The sequence below is a fragment of the Carica papaya genome, chromosome 6 (assembly GCF_054855325.1).
Source record: "Carica papaya isolate Zhongbai chromosome 6, ASM5485532v1, whole genome shotgun sequence".
In the NCBI taxonomy this organism is placed as follows: Eukaryota; Viridiplantae; Streptophyta; class Magnoliopsida; order Brassicales; family Caricaceae; genus Carica; species Carica papaya.
Window position 1 is genome coordinate 28,200,432 of NC_142314.1, and position 24,649 is coordinate 28,225,080.

At 36.9% G+C, this 24,649-nt stretch overlaps 1 protein-coding gene and 1 long non-coding RNA gene across 2 annotated transcripts; both read right to left on the reverse strand.

Moving 5' to 3' along the window:
- Window positions 1-14,941: 14,941 nt before the first annotated feature.
- On the reverse strand, window positions 14,942-15,911 carry LOC148253476 (uncharacterized). Its single transcript, XR_015812827.1, has 2 exons — window positions 15,232-15,911; window positions 14,942-14,987 (listed from the first exon to the last, which is right to left on the reverse strand). It is a non-coding gene; the product is annotated as an uncharacterized LOC148253476 (long non-coding RNA).
- Window positions 15,912-19,795: 3,884 nt separating this feature from the next.
- Window positions 19,796-23,659, reverse strand: BRI1 (Leucine-rich receptor-like protein kinase family protein). Its single transcript, XM_022039801.2, has one exon. It carries the CDS (start codon window positions 23,588-23,590, stop codon window positions 20,030-20,032), a length of 3,561 nt encoding a protein of 1,186 aa, XP_021895493.1. The 5' UTR covers window positions 23,591-23,659; the 3' UTR covers window positions 19,796-20,029.
- Between the last annotated feature and the right edge of the window lie 990 nt (window positions 23,660-24,649).

The window sequence follows — 24,649 nt, forward strand, 5'->3', positions numbered from 1 at the left end:
TTTAGAATACCTAATAAGGTTATGACAATGTTTCTTCTAAAAAACACACGGTAATTAAAGAAAAACGAATAAATAAATATTTTAGGACAACCTTCACTAGTACTTAAAGGGAGTCCGGGTGGTGAACTACTTACAACCCTCTTACTGATCGGGATATGAATTTTGGTCTTTTTGATCTGAAATGGTTAATGAAATGGTAAGTTACACTAACCTAGTAAAAATATCACACTAATCACAGATACGGAAAACTAAAGATTGATAAAAATTAAAAAAATACTTATGGAGCCCTTAACTTAATTAAATTCTTTTAATATAAAAAAAGTCATTTATTCCGTACTTATGTAACGAGTTTTTTCCAAAAACAACATATACAGACCCATATTCATATCACTTTCTATTTTCACCCATGTGATAACAAGAGACGATAACCTTCCATTTTTACATGTTTACCGGTACCATTGGGGGTCCATAGGGATGTCCCCCCTACTCGTGAACTTAATATTCAATTTAAATAATTAATCAGCCGTTCCCATACCCCGTCCAGTAATGGGCATCAAATATTCCATCGTCTTGATACCTCGTCCAGAATGAGAGTGAACCGTGTCTCCTAAACCTTTCCGGTAAGAGACTTCTCGGCCCCGTCCGAGTGAGATAACGTTCACGATAGAGTTTTTTATACACTAGGCCCGTCTGCCCTTTCCTGGGTACCTAGTAAGTCTTTCACATATAGATTTTCATCAATAAAATAACCAACCATACAATACCAACTTCTCATATTATATTTACAAATCAATTAAACTACATTCATGTTGATAGTATATAACTGAATAAACTAGATAAATCGATAAAACTATAGAAAATATAAATTTAAAACATGCACTATATAATAACAGGTAAATAGAGTAGTATAAGAAAATAAACAGGAAATTGAGAAAATCGTGAACTAACCAGTTCTGCATCCACTAGTAACCTGTAATTATTTTTAGGGTTATCTGATTTTTCATAAAAACATGAAATTATATATCATTAAGCCTCAATTTACCGTAATAGGGAATAGTGTGAGGGATCCTTACCCGAATCGATATTCCGAGACGTCGAGCTGTCTACTATGCCTCTTATCAGGTATCGAATTTCTTAAATTTTTCCTGTAAAATCTAAAACACTCGTCACATTCCTAAAAATACCCTAAAAATCCAAAATCAGTGTCCAAAACTCATTATGGCCAATTTTGGAATTCCAACATGGCAGCGGCACCGTGCTCCGGTGCCAACTCCACCGTCCACGGCCACAGTTTGACTTGGTCTGGCTAGTTCTGGTTGTATCCCTACAGAAAAACATGTTAGGTGGCTCGGTTGGCTGAAAAATCACAAACAACTGAACCTACCAGCAGGGGAGGCTTCTGGGTGCGGCAGCTTCGCCGGTCCTCCTTTGCGGCTGAGGTTCTTTCTTTGACTAACTTGCACATAAAAGAATGGTGAACAATATGATCAAAAAATTATGTGAAACGAGAATCGAAAAGGGCTCATCGAAAGGATTTTGGGGTTTTGGCCGTGGTGGCTCTGCCGAGCTTTGTCCGCAGTTTCTGCCTCTCCCGTTGTCCCTTTTTTATAAAATTATTTTCAATTATATCCCTAGCATATTTTTTTCAATAAATTCAATAAAAATTAAATTAAATTAAATTATAAATAAATTTTTATTTATTTTTAAATGTTAAAATTGATCTAGGGCCAAATTTCAGGCCTGAGTATTACAACTCTCCCCCCTCTCCTAAGAAGAAATTTGGTCCCTTAAATTTGTCGTCCTCTTACTTAGTCAAACAGTTAGGGATACTAGACTCTAAAGTCTTATTCTAGCTCCCATGTGGCCTCTTTCTGTGTATAATTCTGCCATAGAACCTTGACGAAGAGAATTTTTTTATTACGGAGTACTCTGCTCTTTCGGTCTACAATGTCCATTGGTACCATCTCATAGGATAGATCTTTTTGGAGTGAAAGGAGCTCATGGGCCAAGATGTGTGACGAGTCTGAGTTTTACTTACGTAAGATGCACACATGAAACACATTATGAATCATAGATAGTGTAGCGCCCGGACCGAGGAGGGAAAAAAAAAAAAAAAAAAAACCACGTCGGCAGCCACGTCAGCAGGCCCGGTCAGCAGTCCCGGCCAATCGGGACCTGCCATGTGGCAAAACCACGTCGTTCCAAAAAGGACCACGTTGGCGATCCGCGTGGGCGCGATCAGACGGCCCAGATCAAACGTGCGATCGGACGGCCCAGATTAAAACAAAATGGACGGCTGAGATCAAAAGGCAAGGGGTTATAAATAGAACCCCCACACCAGACCACAAACCCTAGCCGCCTGCCACTCGCCGGAGAAGACGAACTAGAAGCCGGCCGCCGCCACCCGCCGCCGCACCGGAGGAACTTCCGACCGCCGATCGAGGTAAATTTCGTACCCCCGACTCGTTTTTCCACGCTGATTCCTCCTGTGGCCAAATCGGAGCCAAAATCCCGGCCAAACTGCCGGAATGCACGGCCGAAGCCCAGCGGCGCCGCCGCGCCCTTCTCGGTTTTTGCCTTCGATGAGGCCCTTCCCGGCCTCCGTTTGATGCAATTTTTATATCACCGTGATCACCACTCTTTTCTCTACAGGTTGACAGGAGCCAAATCACCAAAACACGAACCTCGCCGGAGAGCCGCCGCACCCGAGAGTGCCGCCGCCGGTAAGCTCCGTTTTTCCATGATTTTTTGGCCCCCCAAGGGCCCGAGGGTTGTTTTCTCGCAGGGACCGATGCGAGTGTGGCCGAATTCGGCCAGAAACGGCCGAAAACAGCCAACCCGAGGCGAATCGCTGCCGCCAGCGGCGGCGCCGTCGTCGGAGCACGGCGGAGCCGCCGTGCCGGAGTTGCGATTTGGGCCGAAAGGGGCCCTGAGCCTAATTTGGGATTTTTTGGAACACGTGCAGGTACCAGTAGTGCGTTTCAGTTCCCCGAAGAAAATTCAGGGAAAATTAGGGACAGCCTGCAAGCGCGCTGTGAAGCCATGTTCGGACCCCGAAACGAGTAAGGACCCCTCACCTTATTTTCTATCACGGTTTTAAAGTTCAATAAATGATAAAACGATATTTCATAAATCAATGAAGGTGTGAAATTGCTTAGGGTCGCTAATGGAGCCCGAGTCTAGTGTGTTTGTCGGTTAATTGTTATTTGGCCTGTTTTACAGTTTTAAACGTAGCATGAGGTTCGATGTTTTCATTTTATAGTTTCGTATGCATGTTTTACTGTTTTATTGATTATGGATTAAATGACCGGGATATTGATGCTATATGTTGTCTGCTTAGCATAAATTATCGTTTTACTTGCTTGTACGTGGATTAATGATGCTGACTGAGGAAAAAGAGAACGAACAATTATGTAAATGGATAATGGTATAATGTGGTCAGCCTGACTAGATATCCTGGGAGATGGTAGACGGACCGGGTCTGTAAGGAACCCTACCGGGATTGTGGTCTCCCATACCGGACGGGGTATGGAGATCTTATGTGTTTTGGCGCCCATACCGGACGGGGTATGAGGACGGCCCGTTTCACCCTCATACCGGACGGGGTAATGAGGTCTATGGTTTGGCGCCCATACCGGACGGGGTATGGGGACGGCCCTGGAATTTGATTTCAAGTATTAAGGATTTACGGGTAGCGGGACCCATATGGATCCCCATGGATACTAGTGGGCTGGTGAATTAGGAAAATATGTTGTGTAACGATTGAATTACGAAAAGTGTGATAGGTATTATGTTATACAGTTCATATATATGTTTCCATGATGATAATGATGTTATTGCTTTCGTATATTGTTTTATGAATTTCACCGAGGTAAGTAAATGGTAAAGGTTTTATTTATCGATAAAAGGATTTGTTGTAAATTATGCTCCATTGGTCGTTTTGTATTTTCTACCCACCTTTACCTCCGTGACGGTGAGATATCGTGATGTCCTTACTGGGCTAGTGTAGCTCATTCCTTATTTAATCATTTCAGATCAAGAGGACATTGTTCCCGAGCCGATTCCGCAGGAGGACGACGAAGGGGACGCTTAAAGACTCCATAGTCACATTCGTAGTTTTTACTTTCAAGTTTCTCCTTTAGGTAGTTTAATCTTTTATATTTTGTGAGCACGTTTCGGTTTCAGTGTAAGGTATGTTATTCAAATTTTGACATCGCTTCCGCATTTGATATTTTTGAATATAAAATTCCATTTTAAATTTCCGGGGCTGTTACAGATAGCTCTAAAGGTAGTGTCAGTTTGTGGGCGGCGGTACCAATTCTGTCTAAGATCTCAAATAGCCTAATGAACTGGGGATTTAATTTCTCTCTCTTGCCAAATCTACTGATTCTTTTGAAATTAGTGACCTTGAAGAACACTCGATTACCGTTCTCAAATTTCAAATCCCTTATTTAGGTGTCCGCATAACTCTTCTGTCTGCTCTGAGCTGTCTGGATGTTCTTCCTGATCTTAACTATCTTGGCAGTAGTCTCCTCCACAAGATCTAGGCCGAATAATTTTCTATCACCCACATCTTCCCAACAGATCGACGATCTGCATGGACGGTCATACAATATCTCGTACTGAGCCATGCCGATACTTTCTTGATAGCTGTTATTATAGGCAAACTCTATTAAAAGTAAGTGATCATTCCAATGGCCTTCCAAAGTCAAGAACACAAGTTCGGAGCATATCCTCCAGTGTGCGAATCATCCTTTCTGATTGTCCATCGGTCTGAGAGTGGAATGAAGTACTAAAAGACAGTTTCGTTCCTATGGCTTGCTAAAAACTAAACCAAAATCGAGAAGTGAACTTAGAGTCTCTGTCGGATATTACTGTCACTAGCACTCTATGTAACCTGACTATCTCCCAGATATACATTCTTGCTAACTTATCCAAAGGGTCGGTCATCTTGATAGCCAATAAGTGAGAAGACTTGTTGAGACGGTCGATAATTATCCAAATAACATCATGTCCTTAACGTGCCCTAGGCAACCCTGTCACAAAATTCATTGTGATATATTTCCACTTCTATTCCGGGATTGGTAATAGCTGAAATAGCTTGTTTGGGCGTTGATGCTTTATCTTAACCTGTTGACATACTAGACACTTGAAAACAAAGTAGGTTACATCTATTTTCATCTCATTCCACAAAAACTGGAGTCGCATACTTTGATATATTTTGGTACTTCTGATATGCATGACGAACTTTGAGCACTAAGCCTCTGTCATGATGTTCCTTTTCAGTTCACTGTCACTTGGAACACATAATCTATCCTGAAATTTGAGCAATCCATCTGTAGAGACTCAGAATTCTCAATTTACTCCCTATTCTGCATCCTTCTTGAGAGATGCTAGGGTGGAATCGACGAATTGAGCTTCTTTTATTCTTAAATCAATTCAGGTTGAATAGTCAGGTGGGTCAAACATGTAACTCTCTTCAAGTCTTGAAGTCGTATATGTTGTGTAGTCCCTATTAACCTGCATTTTGAAACCATTAAGTGAGTTAACATAACTGTACTTTTTCTGCTGAGCACGTCGGTTACCACATTGCCCTTAACCGAGTGATATAAAATGTTGCAACTGTAATCCTTGAAGAGTTCTATCCAACGTCTCTGACTCATGTTGAGATCTTTCTGAGTGAATATGTGTTTTAAGCTCTTATAGTCGGTATAGATCTCAAAAGTCTCTCCATACAAATTGTAATGCCAGGTATTCAAGGTATGGATAATAGCAGCAAGTTCTAAGTCGTGTGTGGGGTAGTTTTTCTCATGACTTTTCAATTGTCTGGACCCATAGGCTATGACTTTCCTATGCTGCATCAGAATACAACCCAACCCCAGGTAAGAGGTATTACTATAAACTGTATATCCACCTGTCCCACTCGACAAAGCCAACATGGGTGCAATAGTCAACTATTTCTTTAGTTCTGAAAGGCTCCTTTTCATAGTTCTCATTCTACTCAAACTTAACATTCTTCTTTGTGAGTCAGGTCAAAGGAGCAGCTAGGTTAAAAAATCCTTCCACAAACTTACGGTAATAACCTGTCATTCCTAGAAAGTTGTGGATCTCCTTGACCGAGGTTAATCTCTCCGAACCAAGTACTATCTCAACTTTTTTAGAGCTCATTGATACTCCATCTCTTGATATGATGTGCCCTAGAAATGTAGTTTGCTTGAGCCAAAATTAATACTTACTCAACTTTGCATATAATTTTTTTTTTTGAAAACCTGCAAAACCTGAGTCAGGTGGTGAGTGTGTTCTTCTCTGTTTTTTGAATAAATCATGATATTATTTACAAATATAATGACGCACTGATTTAGAAATTATCTGAAAATCTTGTTCATCATGTCCATAAAAATGGCTGGTGCGTTTGTTAGTCCAAATGGCATGACCAGAAACTCATAATATCTGTACCTAGTTCTAAAGGTTATCTTGGGAATGTCCTCTGCCCTGATATTTATCTGATGGTAACCTGAACACAAGTCTATTTTGAAGAAAAACCAGGTACCCTGCAACTGATCAAAAATGTCATTGATCTTTGGGATATTTGTTCTTGATCGTGACCTGGTTCACTCCCCTGTAATTAATACATAACTTCAATGTCTCATCTTATTTTCTAGCAAATGTAACTCTAGTACCCCAAGGAGACACACTATGTCAGATGAACTCACTATCTTATAATTCACTAATCTGTTTCTTCAGCCCTTCTATCTCAACACAACTCATGCAGTAAGGGACAACTGAGATAGATTGGGTGCCTGGCTGAAGATCTATGGTGAATTCAACTTCTCTGTCCACTAGCAGTCTGGGTAGTTCATCAGGGAACATATCCGGAAAGTCTCAGACTCTCAAAATCTCTTGAATGCAAATTTATTTCTTAGGTTTGCCTAGTATAGAGAAAATAACCAAGTTAAAACACTTAGTAATAAGGAAATTGTCATAAGGGAATAATATTTAAATTTTTTATTAACTTGTAAATGACTCTTTATTAGGAGGGTTGAATACAAGTTTTTTGTGAAAATAATCTACGGTGGCATGATACACCGCTAGCAAGTTCATTCATAGGATTACATCAAAGTTCTCTGTGTCAATCTCTATTAGGTCCACACTTAATTTCCTATCCGCTATGTCTATGATACAAGCTTTGTATATAACTTCCAATAATAGTGTCCTACTCCCAGGAGTAGACACAAACAATGTAGAATCAAGTCTTTCAGGTAATACATTCAAGTTTAGTGTAAAAGCATGAGGTTGTAAGCTTTGTCTTGGATGGGAGGTCTAGCCTGTTTCTGATTTCGCAGGCACTCTCTCGCGTAATGTTGGGCGCTCCTACATATGCGACAAGTATTATTGAGGCGATAGCAAGGTCGATCCCCATAATCTTTACCATAGTGCTGGCAAATTCTACCGCGTTCTGTTACCAAAACTTGAGGAGGAGCTTGAGTCACTGGTCTATATCTCTTGTTCTGCTAAACTGATGTGGTAGGTGTTGGTCTGCAGTGTGAAACTGGGGGTCTGAGATTCCCCACTACTGGAGGAAAAATGCGAATGTTCATCTCTACTAGTTGTGTCTTAACTAGAACGGCTGAGTAAGTACCGAGCTCAAACATGTACAGATGTTGTATAATCTCAAGACTGAGGCCCCACTCAAACTTCTTTGTTTTCCTGCCTTTATCCATCATGCTCTCAGGGGAATACCGAGCCAACTTTCGGAATCTTCGGGTATACTTCGACACAGTCATATCACCCTGGACTAGGTGTGCAAACTCAATTTCCTTCAAATACCAGAGGTACTCTGCATTGAAGGCCATCAAGAACTATTCCCATGTGACTAAAACGGGTAGGGTGGCCTGCTTAAGCTGCCACCAGTGATCTGCTTAAGCAAGGACATCGGTTGGCCGAAAAATCACAAAAAATCGAACCTACAGACCGGAGGGAAGGGGGACATCTAGGTGCAGTGGCTATGCCGGTCCTCCTTCGCGGTTGAGGTTCTTTCTTCGACTAACTTATACAGAAAAGGACGGTGAACACAATGATAAAAAAATCACATAAAACGAAAATCGGAAAGGGGATCATCGGAGAAATTTTGGAGTTTTGGCACCGTCCCTTTTTTTCTAAAATTATTTTCGATTACATCCCTAACCTATTTTTTTTTCAATAAATTCAATAAAAATTAAATTAAATTAAATTATAAATAAATTCTTATTTATTTTTAAATTTTAAAATTGATCCTGGAAAAAATTTCGGACCCGGATATTACAACTTATTTAGGAAATTTTCAAACAAACAATTTCAACGAAATCTTTTAATTTTTTATTTTATTATGTTCAACTCTCTGTATTTCTCTATCTATTGAATACATTGAACGTACAGAAATGAGTATAGCATAATTTCTATTATTCATATTAACCGTTACTCTATGAGTAATGTTTTAAGCGGATTTATTAAGTATATTTGCAGTTCCATAATGTTTCAATTTATACTCCTACCTATTATTTAGATATACTAAAAGAGATGTACAATCTAACGAGACTACTACAAAATATTTACTAATGGGAGGCCAAATTCTTATATTCTGATTTATTATTTTTCTTGACTATATGGTTCATCCGAATTAGAGATTGAATTTCAAGAAATAATAAATAGTTTTATTAATATACAAATGTAAAACTCCTAAAAAATTTCAATTGCAATTATATTCATCATACTATTTTAAAAATACTAGTACAAATTACAACGGATTTAAACGTGAACTTTAACTTATATACTCTCTTACATTTCTCTTAATACTACCTCCACCGAAGATGAGAATAAAAACTGTCACCTATCCGTACAGATTCTCTGAAGTTGAAACTTAAAATGTGGACCAAATTAATTAAGGTACAAATAACGTACACGTTAATTAGCACGGCATATACAGAAATTCATATATATATATATATATATGTATGTATAGCCAACTTTATATTTAGTATTCCATTTTCAATTTTCTAATTATACCCACCTAATTACTCTTGCTTAAAATTACTCGAACCAAGCTGTATTCCACGAGCCAAATTGAACAGCAGAATTAATATAATCAAATATTAAATTAAATTAAATCATGCATTTATTTATTTATTAGAAAAATATTATTTTTTTACGACAGCTAAGGATGACCCGTCTAATATGCATCTTGCAGCTTCTATGGCTTCATTTAATTTAATTTTTTAAAAAAAGTTTAGGATATCAAAAACTAAACTATTTAATTTTAATTATTCTCCTTTCTTGGGATCTGATAATATTATATATAATATACATGATGCATGCGTTGGTTTATCAAGTTGCTTAATATTTCCTAGCTGCATCCATTTTATATGCGCGTATATATATATATATTTATATGTTAATCTGAAATTACAGGTTGATTTGATAGCTATATTATATATGTTTAACAACTTTAATTGACTTCGCCATTCTTGCCATTGTATATGTACTATATGCATGGCATCCTTTTTTTTTTTTTTTATAATATGATTACCGTTTTTTTAATAGCAACTTGAATATCATGTGTATATATATATATATACACACACTTCAATATTCCACATTTAAACTTTACTGCAACGATAATTAATAAGAAATAAACATAACAGATTTTAGTTCTAGCATTTGAAATACTAATTTTTGTTCCCAGTTTTTGTTTAATATTTTGTATGGATTAAGCTTTCTCAAATTTTAATTCAATTCAACCTATTCTCGGCTACTCATCTAATCTTAGTTTATGTTAGTGTAAAGTAGAATCAACTACACAATTGTGGTTTACTAAAATTTATCATGGAAAAAAATAATTGATATAGAATATGATATAATACTTTATTGATTATATTTAACATTAATAATAAATTTTGAACTATAAAATTTATGTTATCATAAAACATAATTTTGTAACAGACATCTGGTAGCACTTTCCTTTCACAATCTTTAGATTCGTGGCCAATCAGACCACACTTCTAACAGATATCCAGTAATATTTCATATTTGAGCTGCACCAAATGTTAGTTACTATTTAGCTTGGACAAAAAGAAACCTAGAGTAGTGAATTTGTAATATCCACTTCAACTTTTATTCTTATGAAGTCCACCCAACATCCTTCCTCACTATTAAGCTTACACTCTAAAAAATTCTCTTATCTTGCTAGCTATCATTTTAACGTTAGTATGGTTTATGAGACTAAAGGACATGATAGATTTGTAACTTTAATATAAAATGGTGTTGTAGAAAAATCTAACTTTTCTACGGTTAGGTATATTATGCATTCCTTTTGGACAATTAAACACCTTTTATATTCTATGTATTTTTGGTTAACTCTTTCTTCTTGTTAGCTTCATGTTTGAAGTGACACAAGAACATGATTTTAGAAAGTGACTCCTTGACTTATAAACCATATCGTACTAAGAATTTATTGGGTAGTTTGAAATTGATATGTTTATTAAAGAAAACCTACCAATAAGCACGACATCGCATTTTTTGGATATCGAGCCTGAGCCTCTATGGTGAGTTCTTAGGTACTAAAAGGGTTGGATTTTAATCTAAGATAGTCCACCTCTTTGAGTATGCTTGGATTCTCCTCCTTTTTATTCCTGGACATTTTATTTTTAGTCATTATAATTCGAAACTCACGATCAACCAATATGATAAAAAATTCTAATATACAATTTAGCACAAAAAATTTAGTCCTTAAACAAATCCTTCCTACATAAGTCACAATTAACTCGTGATTAAGAACTAAGGTAATTAGGATAAGTAATAAGAATTAATAAAAAGTCACGAGATTATCTCGATAAATAGAACCAATTCATCACTCAACAAATGGTTAAAGAACCTTCTTAAAGAACACTCATAATAGCTCAAAACTATCAAGCAAAAAGCTTATATTTTATTGATTTGACTTGATATGTTTACAACTTAAGTAATGGGGCTTTTATATAGCCATAAACTTTAATAATCCGAGTAGAAACGAAAACAAAAAATCTTATTAATACTTATCCTTAAACTTTATCTAAGACTCAGATAAAAAAATTAATTTAAAGATTCATAAACATAAATATATTAAATCTCTTCTCTCTTGAATAGTATAGGATTCCCTGAAAGAGTGTACTTGCCTTGTTTTGATCATATTGGGACTTTATTATTGAATGAGTTTTTGATGTAAACTTTGTGTTAAAGATGAACAAAATTCTAGTCCATGTTTAAGTAGAAAAACAACTTCTTTTTCTTGTAGGAATCGACCATGAAGGGAAATCCTTATCCCTTTAAAATTTCGTACTTCAAACATGATTCCAACTCCTTTAGAATATTAATTTATGAAGAGAAAACTTATAAAGACTCTTGCAAGATTGACTTCGAATTTCTTAAGGAAACTTAAACATAGATCTTACTTCAAGTATGACTCGTAAAACTAAATGGATGAAGAAAAGAAGAGTGGAGGAAAAACTCTCAAGGGAGAGAATTTCCCTCTCGAGTGGGACTTCCCTCCATGCATGTCTCTTAGTCATGTGTCCTAAATTATAAGAGGATGTTTGACTAAACTTCCTCTTGGGCGAATGAGCGAAAAACTTTTTCTTTGTAGGCTTTTCTCTTGGGCTCAAGCTTTTTTTCTTCATAGATCCACTCTTGGAAAGTTTTTTTTAAGTTCTTTTGCCCCAAATCATTCATATGTTAGGTCTAGCCTTTGTACGCTTCCATATGAGCTTTGTTCATGGTGTAAAACACCTTGAGTTTTCTTGTGGCCTAATTTGAGTTGCCTTCTTTGGGTCGTACTACAGTATTTACTATAAATACGTAGCTGGGGGGAGGCGAGAACTTTTCATTAAATGCCTACTTCTAACTGGTTACCTTAACTTCTATATTCTATTTCCAGTACATGGACCATCAATTAAAATACTACCTTTTATGAAACGTTCCACCATGTGATATTTAGCTACTTTAAATTTAAGAAGAGTTGATGGGAAGATATTAGAAAATGAGAGATCTAAGAGTAGAGAGATAAACCTAACAAGAAGGATAAGTTATTTTAATTGTTGACATGGAGATGCATTACATGTATTATAATTCCAACTTTCTATGTAGATTCTAGTTTCATTAGAAAATAATCAAAGATCATTTGAGCCCTAATTGTAGGCATTTACCAATCCCTTTCGAGGGAAACTTTTTTTTTTTCAAAATTATAACAGTAGTATTATAGAGTCGAGCAAGAGATAAATAAATTTAGGATATATGCTAGATTCATATATTATTAAAAATATCATTTCTGTAAAAATTTATATATTTTAATAATTAAGTGAGACTTGTATAGACTAGTGAAAAAATCAATAGTACTACAATCTCCTAATAATAATATACCAAAAGCAGAATTTGATTCAAATCTACACCATCACATAGAGGAGGGTTAAATATGAGCTATCTAGTTAAGAGATGGTTGGCTTATTATTAAAATTAAGTAATCTACTATTCCCATATATATATATTATCTTTAATTATAAATATAAATAAAATTTAAAAAAATTATCAAATTAGTTCTCGAATTTTAACACTTGTTAGAATTCAGTTTCTAATGATTTTTTTTTTTTTTGCTATCATGTGGGCAATAAAATTTTTTATTTGTTTCTCAGTTTCCTTCCATTTGGTACGCATGTATAAATTTTAATTTATATTTTTAATTAAGAGAAATTAGTTAATATATAAATTAAAGCTCAAGAAAATTTTAAAAACATCCAACCTGTCCAGAATATGTAATTAATTAGGGATCAAAAGGAATAAATCTAAATCATTTTGGGGCCTTTTCTAATTTTAAAAATTGATTTAGGGCTCAAAATGCAAAGGAATCTCAAAATCTGGGCCTTAGTGTAATTTTTAGAACATGTGCCACCTCAGCAAACGATGTGATAGTGGGCCAACCAAATAATGTTACGTGCCAGCTGACGTGCATGCATGGTCAGCCACATGGGCACACTACGATAATAAGATCAAATAACCCTACGCATTTTAACCAAATCCAACACTAGAGATTGTAAGGATGGATCAGACGGTGCGCAGGCATGTATAGGAGAATGATGGCGATCCAACGGCTCATGGGCAAGATGTCGTTTGAATGGCCTGCATGCATTTTAAGGCAATCCAACAGTCACGCGCACAGACAGTAGAAATCTATGGCGATCGTGATCAAAAGATTGAAAGAGTGCGAGGAAAATTATAATTTTACCACTAATGAGGTTGCATCCAATAGATTGTGTACGACCATGTCCCCATGATTATGAGGTTCGAATTTATTGAGGGTTTGGGTTTAAAAGCCCAACCATGCCAACTCGACCCAGGGCCCACTGAGGAAGGAAAAGAAAGAAAAAAAAAAGGGAAAGAAAAAAATAACAAAAAAGGAGAAAAAAAAAGAAGAGAATGAGGATGCAAAAAATTGGGACTGCCATTCTCGACATAGAAGAGAGAAAAAGAGGAAGAAAAGGAGGCAAAATGCACTGGTGGGAGGCCTAGCATAAAGGGAGAGGTGATTCGCGATTGTCGGTGTAACGACCCCGGAAAATATTAAAATGAAATGAGTATTTAAATATATCGAATGCGGAAGCGAGATCAAAATTTCAGTTAACATCCCTTACACGAAAAACCAAAAAACGTACTTAAAATATAAAAGGTTAAACTAACTAAGAAAGAAAACTCGAAAATAAACTATGCGTATGACTACAGAGTCTCTAGGCATCCCCTTCGTCGTCCTCCTGCGGAACGGGCTCGGGAACCATGTCTTCCTGATCTAAAATGGTTAATTAAGGAGTGAGCTACACTAGCCCAGTAAGAACATCACGATATCTCACCGTCACGGAGGTAAAGGTGGGTAGAAAAACACAAAAAGACCAATGGAGCATAATTTACAATAAACTCGTTTATTAACATGAAAACCTTTACCATCCACTTACCTCGGTGGAATTTATGAAAACAATATAAGAAAATAATAACATTATCACAATCATGGAATAATATAAGCTGTAAAACATAGCACTTATCACGCCTTTTGTAATTCAATCATTATACAACATATCTTTTTCTCATTTACCAGCCTACTAGTATCCATGGGGGTCCCTAGGGGTCCCGCTACCCGTTAACCTTTAACATTCATAATCAGTTTTCCAGGGCCGTCCCCATACCCCGTCCGGTATGGGCGCCAAAACCATGAACCTCAATACCCCGTCCGGTATGAGGGTGAAACGGGCCGTCCCCATACCCCGTCCGGTATGGGCGCCAAAACCATAAACCTCAATACCCCGTCCGGTATGAGGGTGAAACGGGCCGTCCCCATACCCCGTCCGGTATGGGCGCCAAAACCATAAGATCTCCATACCCCGTCCGGCATGTGAGACCACAATCCCGGTAGGGTTCCCTACGGACCCGGTCCGTCCACCATCTCCCAGGATATCTAGTCAGGCTGACCCCATCATACAATTATCAGTCTATACAATGTTTCATTTCACTTTTCCTCAATAAGCATCATCAATTCACATTTAAACAAGCAAATCATAATTCATGCCGAACAGACAACATACAGTATCACTTCTTCAGTCATTCAACCCATAATTAATAAAACAGTAATATATGCATTCGAAACTATAAAATGAACACATCAAACCCCATAATGCATTTAAAGCTGTAAAACAGGCCAAATAACAGTAAATCATCAATCACACTAGACTCGGGCTCCATTAGCAACCTTAAGCAATTTCACACATGCGTTAATTCAAGAAATACCGTTTTATTATTTTGAACTTTAATACCGTGATAGGAAATAGGGTGAGGGGTCCTTACCTGTTTTCGGGATCCGAATACGATTCACAGTGCGCCTGCAGGCTGTCCCTAATTTTCCCTGAATTTTTTCCCGGGAAACTGAAACACACTAACAGTACCTGCACGTGTTCCAAAAAAAAATCCAAATTAGGCCCAGGGCCTCCTTCGGCCCAAATCGCAACTCCGGCACGGCGGCTCCGCCGTGCTCCGGCGACGGCGCCGCCGCTGGCGGCGGCGAGTCGCCTCGGGTTGGCTGTTTTCGGCCGTTTTCGGCCGAATTCGGCCACGCTCGCATTGGTCCTTGTCAGAAAACAACCCTAGGGCCCTCGGGGGGCCAAAAAATCACGGAAAAACGGAGCTTACCGGCGGCGGCGCTCTCGGGTGCAGCGGCTCTCCGGCGAGGTTCGTGTTTTGGTGATTCGGCTCCGGTCAACCTGTAGAGAAAAGAATGGTGATCACGGTGATATAAAAATTGCATCGAACGGAGGCCGGGAAGGGCCTCGTCGGAGGCAAAAACCGAGAGGGGGCGCGGCGGCGCCGCTGGGCTTCGGCCGCGTATTCCGGCCGTTTGGCCGGGATTTCGGCTTCGATTTGGCCATAGGAGGAATCAGTGGGGAAAAACGAGTCGGGGGTATGAAATTTACCTCGATCGGCGGTCGGAAATTTCCCCGGTGCGGCGGCGAGTGGCGGCGGGTGGCGGCGGTCGGCCTCTGGTTCGTCTTCTCCGGCGAGCGGCTGGCGGCTAGGGTTTTTGGTCTGGTGTGGGGGTTCTATTTATAACCCCTTGCCTTTTGATCACAGCCGTTCGTTTCGTTTTAATCTGGGCCGTTCGTTTTTGATTGAATCTGGGCCGTCCGTGCGTTTGAATCTGGGCCGTCCGATCGCGTGATTGATCTGGGCCGTCGGATCGCACCCACGCGGATCGCCAACGTGGCTCCTTTTGGAGTGACGCGGTCTTGCCACGTGGCAGGCCCTGGTTGGCCGGGTGCTGACCGGGCTTGCTGACGTGGCTGCTGACGTGGCCTTCCCTTTTTTTTTTTTTTTTTTTTTTTTTCCCTTTCCGGGTGCTACAGTCGGTGTTGGAAATTGTGAAAACCCATTTTATGAAGTAAAATAAAAGATATTTACATCAAAAGGTGGGTTGGTCACCTAGTTGAAGAACCAATTGATAAAATATTTATAGATTTTAAAATTCATTTGCTTGAATTAAAGTGTATGAATGTATGGTATGATGTTTAAATAGAAATTGATGTGAATTACAAGTTAGGAGGAAAAATTGAAATAGAATGATGAATTTAGAAATAATTAGGGAATGAAATTATGGAGAATTTAAAAAATTGGAAAAATTAGAAGTTAATTATAAAATATAGTAAATTGAAAAAAAAACAAAATTTAATAAGAAACAAAAAATATATAAATATATATATAGCATAACAATAATAATAATAATAATAATTATTATTATTATTATTAAATTCACAAACAAATTTTCAAGAACAAAATAAAAGAAAACTAACATTTATAAATAAATTAAATTGTAAATTAATTTAAATAAGAAGACTTATTAGGAAGAGAAAAGGATAGTGATGGGTAGAAATTCAAATTTGTAAAATAAAAGATTATAAAATACCAATCTTAACTAGAATAGTAAGAAAAAAATAATACAAAGATTGAAAGCAACAAAAATTTAGAGACAACCTATTTAAGATCAGTATGGTTGAAATTCAGTGGTGTGATGAACTCTGTCTTTGGGTAGATGAAAGCTTTTCTAAACATGGCTGAGATGTGTGTTCTGTTCTGGGTCACCTAGCAACGGACTATTGTGCCTAATTTGTAAATTTTGTATGTGTATGTATGCCCTTATGATAGTGAGAATCTTAATATGAAAATAGTACCAATTGGATAATAGATACATCCGTTCAATCTCAAATAGAACTCTAAAATTTTAATAATTTTAAGTAGATAATTAGGTTAGAGGCAAATCGAGAATCGGGATACCCATTAAGGGCTTATGGATGTCTTGATTGAGTCGTGATTTGCAAGAAATTCAATATGTGAGTATGAGGGTTAAAATATGGCTTAGGGGGAAACTTTACGATAAAATTTGGCTTATAGGGGTTTTGAGGGATAAAGTTAACCGAGGGAAAAATTTGAGGGATAATGAACCTAGGGGGATTTTGAGTGATAAAAGGAACTAAGGGGGATTTTGAGGGATAAAATGTGATCTTGGGGGATAAATTGAACTTAGGGGGAATTTTAAAGGGTAGATGAAAGTTAGGGGAATAATGGGGGATAGATTTAAAGAACTGAATCTCTTTGTATTTCATAATTTTTAAATAAAAAGAGAAAGAAAAATTTTACATCTCTAATTGATTGATTGTCTATATGTCATATGCTTAGGGTGTAGTATATTTCTTATACTTACTAAGCGCATAGAAAGCTCATTCCATTCAATTTTTCAGATCAAGAGAATTTAGTTTTGGATCAGAATGATCTAACCCTTGAACCAGATCAAGAAAGAACTGTATAAGCACCCATGACAGAAATTTATATTTTGTAACCGAACATGTATTTATTTTATTTTAACTCTATCTTACAAACTTCATGTATTATAAATAGTATTATAATATGGTCAAGGAATGGATGGTGTATGCTTTGAATCTATATATGCTTTTCTTATTATATTTTCACAGTATAATTAGTGATTGATGAGTGTAATCCCCCTAAGAGAGAATAGGGACATCACACATTTTTTAATAAAAAAAAAAATTGAAATTGCTTAGGTCATGTTTGAACATTTTAAAAAAAAGTTGAAAATGATAAATATGACTAATCAATTAAATTAATAAAAATATTAATTAATTAATCAATTTAATTAGTTAAAATAATTTTTTGAACTGTTTTTTAAAGTGTCAAAATATTGTTTGAACAATCTCAATTTTTTTTTCGAAAGGAAATTGAAGAAAACTAAAAAATTAAAACAAATAAAGAATGTTAGAAACTAAATTATAACAAAAAAAAAATAGTAAAAAGAAGTGTAAAATTTTGAAAACTAACTAAAAACAGTAATATTTATTGTTTATAATGTAACTCGGTGTAGCATTTTAACTAAGTATATTTGGTCAAGTAAATATAAATATTTTATAGTCAATAAATTGTTAGGTAGCTTTAGAAGACTTTTTAATATATCATGATGATTAATATTTTCTACTTATGTTTGACAATTATAAATATTTTATATAAATAAAAAAAAATCAATATAATTAATTATATAATGTATGCATAGTGGGGATAAAAATTTAATTTAGTCATAATAAATGATAATATTTTACTACATAATAGCTTTAATAACTTTAACTAGCTTATTAATTATTCTTCACATTATAATTTTAGGGATATTATATCATGTCATATCATGCTAGATATAACACCTAAACATATCCGAAGATTCTCCCACAATTATCCTTGCTTTTTCCCAATTTCTTAATTTTCAAAAATTTTAGATGATTCTAACTATCTTTTGCTTGTTATCATTAAAGGAAAGTTTTAAAAAAAATTAAGAAAAAAATATGAAAAATAAAGCTGCTTTTGACGCAGCCAAATGTAAAACTTTCACCCTATTTCTGGCAAAAAGTGACAAACTTTATATAAGAAAAAAAAAAAAAAAAAAAGGCTTCATTCATTCGTCACCTCAATTAGCTTCTTACCCATATAAATATATATTTATACAATCCAATTTTAAAAGTCCAAAATTACATGAATATATGTTGTCCTGTGTAATTTACCCAATTTAATTAATTAATTAATTAATTAACCAGGTTTTTTTAAGTGATGTGAAGCAAAAGATTCTAATTATATAATGATCATAAATTATTATCACAAGATGAAGTTGCATGTGCATTCCCGCTACAAGTCAAAAATTATGACCACCAAGATGTTGATGATGTCCCACATTAATTAATTAATTAATTAATTAATTAATTAAAATTATTATGAAAGGAAAGGAAAGCATGCACGCACTTTCTTACTAAAAAGAAAATTGTACGTGTACCTCTAATCTATCGACAAACACGTGCGCTGCACGTTCCCCATCAGACAAATTTCTTATTTATTAATTTTTTTTTTTAATACAACATAATGATAGAGATAACATTTATAAAATTCATATGTAGTTTTATTTTACATAAAAATTGAAAATAACATTTTAATAAATAAGATTGATTTGAAAAACAAAAACAAAACAAAAAAATTAGACTATAAATGAGCATGACATGCATACAATTGTGTGTCCCCTTACAAACTACGTGATTGGGTGTATAAGAGTGGATGGTCCAGCTTTTGGGTATATATACATATATACATATATATATATATACACACACATATATTGTTTATTTATTTAGTGGAGACAAATAGGAGAAGTTTTGAAGCACCATGGTAAGAGAAAATGGTCCAATGATACATGTTGATTGACTGTAACCTACAAAATCAATTGTTCTAGTTTTTGCAGTACCACCATAAATTAGACTATTAAATCAACTTTCTCCAAGTAAAAATGAATTTCCAGAATCTGTAAATATGAGTTTAAGATGTTTAAAATTTTCAATAATATTTAAAATAAAGTTGAAAGTTTATAGACCTAATAATTAGAAAATAGGAGAATTATATGGAGAAACAAACAATTGGGGAGGTTTATATATAAGAATAGTACATATATATATATATATAAGGACACCAGAGGAAACAGAAATCAGTAGGTGTTGATTTTGATTCTCATCTGAAAAACCAGTATTAAGTGTTGGCTACTCCTCCTGGCATACAGACACAGACAAACACCATATATATACTTTTGCCAAAATAGAACCAAATCAACCTGCCTCCAAATTGGTCACCATCACATATTCAAATTAATCTCCCAAAACTTGGATGAGCAAATTAAAAACCATGACATTACAACTGCTGATATCCAACTGTATATTTACACATTATAACACCTTCAAACAACCTTTTTCTTATGTATAAATAACAAGATAGATACATTAAATGGCAGAGATACAAAAGAGGCAGTGTGTATGGAGTGCTAAAGAAGACAGAAAATTTTGAATCATCACCATCTTCTTCTTTAAAGAATTCTCCTCTGCTGAAAATTTTTTAAGCCCGCCTACTGCTTGCTTAGTTCAGGGACTTCTTTTATGGTCATCTCTACCATTTCTACCCCTCCGAATCCTCCATCTTCTGTGGCAATGGTGGATTGTGAGTCGAGTCCTGATCCAGCTTGGATTTCCTTGAACATTGCCATCACTTGAATCATTGTTGGTCGTCTCCAAGGCCTATCATCAAGGCATGCACAAGCTACTTTTAAGTGTTGCAAAAGCTCAATCTCAAGGCTAGGATCTTCCTTCATGAGCTCAGGATCAAAAACATCGCTGATTTTTAGCTTTGCATGCTGCTTCACCCACCCGACAAGATTATTGTCCCCGAAATCGGCGGAATCTGTTGGTCTTTTCCCTGTTAGAAGCTCAAGTAAAACAACACCATAGCTGTAAACATCGCCTTTGGTGGAACATCTAAAGCTCTGGTAGTATTCTGGTGGTACATAACCTGGAGTCCCTGCCAACGTACTTACACTCAAGTGCGTATCCATTGCACTCATTAGTCTTGCCATTCCAAAATCCGATACTCGAGCCTCCAAGTTTTCATCAAGCAACACATTGCTTGATTTCATGTCCCTGTGAATGATATGTGGGATGCAATTGTGATGAAGAAAAGCCAATCCCCTAGCAGCACCAATGGCAATCTTCCTCCTCACAGACCAGTTCAGTTTTATTCCAGCTTTCTTCTGGTCATGTAGAACATCTTCTAAACTTCCATATCTCATATATTCATAGACCAGCAGCCGCTCCTCTCCCACTTTACAATACCCAAGAAGGGGCACAAGGTTTCGGTGTTTGATTTTTCCAATCGTTTCCATCTCAGCTGTGAACTCCCGATCACCCTGTCCGCTGATGTGTATTAGTTTCTTGATAGCTACAACACTCCCATCCTTGAGCTGAGCTTTATATACATCACCAAAACCCCCAGAGCCAATAAGGCTATCATTGTGGAACCCATTGGTAGCTTCAAGAAGATCTGCAAAAGTAAGCTTTCTAAGAGGTTTCTCAAACGTAGCAAGGTTGATGCTCAAGGCTTCTCTTGCACCAGTTAGCTTCCAGCTTGTGTTAGCAGTGCCCGAATGAGAACGACTATCCATATAAACATCAAGAGTTGACTCCTTCTTCTTCCTCCTCTTCTTCATTTCCACCGCAGCTACGATCAAACCAAAGATGCAGAAGAGGGAGAAAAGCAGCCCCATTGCCACACTTCCAACAAGAGATGCCTGTCTCCGGTGAGATTTCTGATGCTGAGAATTTGCATTTGTCCCTGAACTACCTCCACAAGGAGAGAGAGGATAACCGCAAAGACCAGAATTGTTCATGAACTTGTAAGGAGGAAAGGTTTCAAGCTGACCCATTTCAGGAATCATCCCGGTGAGATAGTTGTTTGACAGATCAATCTCCATAAGCATGGTTAGGGCTGTCATAGAATTTGGGATCGTCCCTTCAAGACTATTGTAGGAGAGATCCAGTATGTTTAGACCCGTCAAGCCTCCAAGCTCTTGCGGAATGGCTCCAGAGATATTGTTATGACCCAAGTTCAAAATAAAGAGATCAGACATTGTCCCGACCTCCTTGGGTATACTCCCTGATAATAAATTGTAAGAAATATCAAGAAATATCATCGACCCATTATTGTTAAATGTGGGCTGTGTGAGGCCTCTATACACCCGAGTGAAGTTGCAGGGGTTCCATGCTGAAATTCTGTTCAGCTGTTCTTCCCTAATCCCTGCAAACTCGAGCAAATTTCCAGCTCCGTGGCAGGCTCTACTGCCATCGTTCTTGATGTAAGCGTACTTCTTTCCCGCAATAAAATTGGCAGCAATTTTTCCAGATTGCTTGAAGAGTGCAGGAGGTATGGTCCCATTCAACAAATTAGTATTGAGATCCAGCCATATCAAGCTGCGGCAATCTCCAAGCTCCGGCGGGATTCTACCATAGAAAGAGTTGTTACTGAGCTTGAGAATGGCAAGATTGGAGAGGCGGCCAATCCAGGCAGGAATCTCGCCGGTCAACCGATTGTTGGATAATGAGATCCAGTTGAGATTGGTGCAGTTGCTCAGACCAGAAGGTATCGCCCCCGACAACTCGTTGAAATCTAGAATCAAGGTCTCAAGTGCTTGAAGGTGCAACAGCTCCTGTGGGATCTCGCCGTGGAGCTGATTCAACCAGAGCTTCAAATCCCGGAGTTTGGAAAGAGCCCCCAGGCTCGAAGGAATTGTTCCCGTCAGGTAATTAAAGCTTAAATGAAGTGAAACAAGCTGAGAACAGTTACTTAAACTAGCAGGAATCGACCCTATTAACTGATTGTCTTGAAGATGGAGCTCCTTCAAGCTACTCCTAGGATTTTGGCACAAACCCGGAGGGATTGAGCCGGACAGATTATTGGAACTCAGATCTAAGATCTCCAAACCGGAAAGAGTCGAGAAAGAATCAGGCAAGGCACCAGTAAATTCGTTAAACGACAAAACAAGCTCCTTCAAGTTACTCATTTCCAGCAGAGTTTCAACCGGCAGTTCTCCAGAGAAGCTGTTAACAGAAATATCAAGAGACTCCAACGAAGAGCAAGAACGGAAGCTACTGGGAATCGTACCAGAGAGTTTATTGTTGGAAATATCGAGCTCCGTCAAACTCGAACAGGCGTCCGCCAGAGACGGAGGAATCTCGCCCTGGAAATCATTGTATGCCAGAGAGACAAACTGCAAGTTATTGGCCGGTAGCGTCGGAAACGGACCTGTGAACTGGTTGCTAGAGAGATTCAAGAAAGTCAGCTGCGAACAAGAAGAAATGGCACGAGTAACCTCGCCAGAGAACTTGTTGGCGGAGATATCGAGATATTCAAGAACTAAGCAGTCGCCGAATGAGGGAATAGGCACAGAGAAATTATTAGAGGAGAGATCCAAATACTCAAGAACAGAGCAATTAGAGACATTAACTTCTCCGGTGATTCTGTTTCCCTTCAAGTTCAAGTGCCTGAGGTCAGCGCAACCGACGTCAAGAACCGAAGAAACAACTCCGGTGCCGGAAATCTTATTGTGGGAAAGGTCGAGAAGCTGCAACCGAGGGAGTGTTAAAGCACCTGAATCTCTGGCAGAAGAAAGAAGAAGATTATTTGAAAGATTGAGAGAGCGGAGGTTTGAGCAGGAAGCAAGAGAAGAAAGAGATGATAAAGGACCAGAAAGGGAGTTGAATGAGAGATCTAAGGTAGTCAATAGCGAGCCACAGTTGGATCCAGAAGGAAAATAAATGGTGCCGGAAAGATTGGCGGAAGGCAAGGAGAGAGTATCCAAGTGCTGAAGCGTGAGGAGAGTGGAAGCAACAGAGCGAAAATCTACGCTGAGGAGAATGGAAGAGAGATGGATTGAAGAAACTGTGTTTTGGCGGCAAGTGACGCCGTAGAAGGTACAGTGGTCGTGATCGGGGAGCCAGTCGGGAAGTACAGATGGGTTAGGGAGAGAAGCCTTGAAGGAGATAAGAAGGTGGGTTTCAGAGTCTTTAGTTGCAGAAAGAGAGAGAAAGATGGAGAAGAAGAAGAGGAAGAAGAGGGAGAAGGGAGTGGGAGGTGTCATCTCTGGAGTGATTAGGGTTTGGGTAGTGCCATGAGCAAGGGGAGAGAGTGAAAAGACAGAGTAAGGAAGGTAAGAAGGGTATTTATGAAAAGGAAGAGGGGGACACAGCTGTTGGTCACATGCCATGTGACTCTATCTTTCTCTCTCTATCTCTCTCTCTCTCTCTCTATTGTATAATAATAATAATTATTAATATTGTTATTATTAAAAAGTGAATTTTATTATAAAAGTAGACTGAAATTAATTGAGGAAGAAGTAAAAAATAATAATAATAATAATATAAAATAAAATAGTAATTTCTTGTTTTGTCTCTCATAGCTTTTTGAGCGTACGTGTGATAGCCAATTGATCTATCACTGTCAATTAATGATAATGAGAGATTCCATCTCTTAATTAAATGAATCTTTTTGTTCACGAGGATTAATCAATATATATATATATATATATTTCTTTTGGCATTTATTTATACTCCCTCTCTCTCTCTCTCTCTCTTCACCTTTGAACTTAAAACTTATATTTCTCACTTTCCAAACTTGAAAAAATTAATACTCTTCTAGTCTTTTATCTTCTTAACATAATATATGTACTTTTGGTGTAAATACATACATTCATGAATGAAACATATAACAAAATTTTATTATAATTTTGCATTATATCATAGTGAAAGAATTCAATAATAATATATTTATTTACTATTTTTTTTTTTAATAGTACAGTCTATCTTATCTTATATAAAACAATAATATTTTTTAAAAATTATTTTTATTGATGACACACGAATCAAACCAACTAATATATATTTTTTTTTTCTTACATTGATAAAATAAAATATTATGGTGATATACTTTATATTCAACTCTTTACATTAGATATATATGTTAACAGTATCTTCTTCAACAATGCTAGTGACATGTTGTTGGACTTGTAAGAATAATTCTCACAAGATAATGCACTAATAACACATGAGCTAAAGCGAAATATTGTGTAGGGTGCAACAAAAAATCTTTCAATCGCCAAATATTTCATTAAATTTAAGGGGGCTTAATGATGAATTATGCA

Bases quoted from the DNA above. Each gene is read 5' to 3' on its own strand.
- BRI1 (XM_022039801.2), bottom strand. From the start codon at position 23,590: ATGACACCTCCCACTCCCTTCTCCCTCTTCTTCCTCTTCTTCTTCTCC.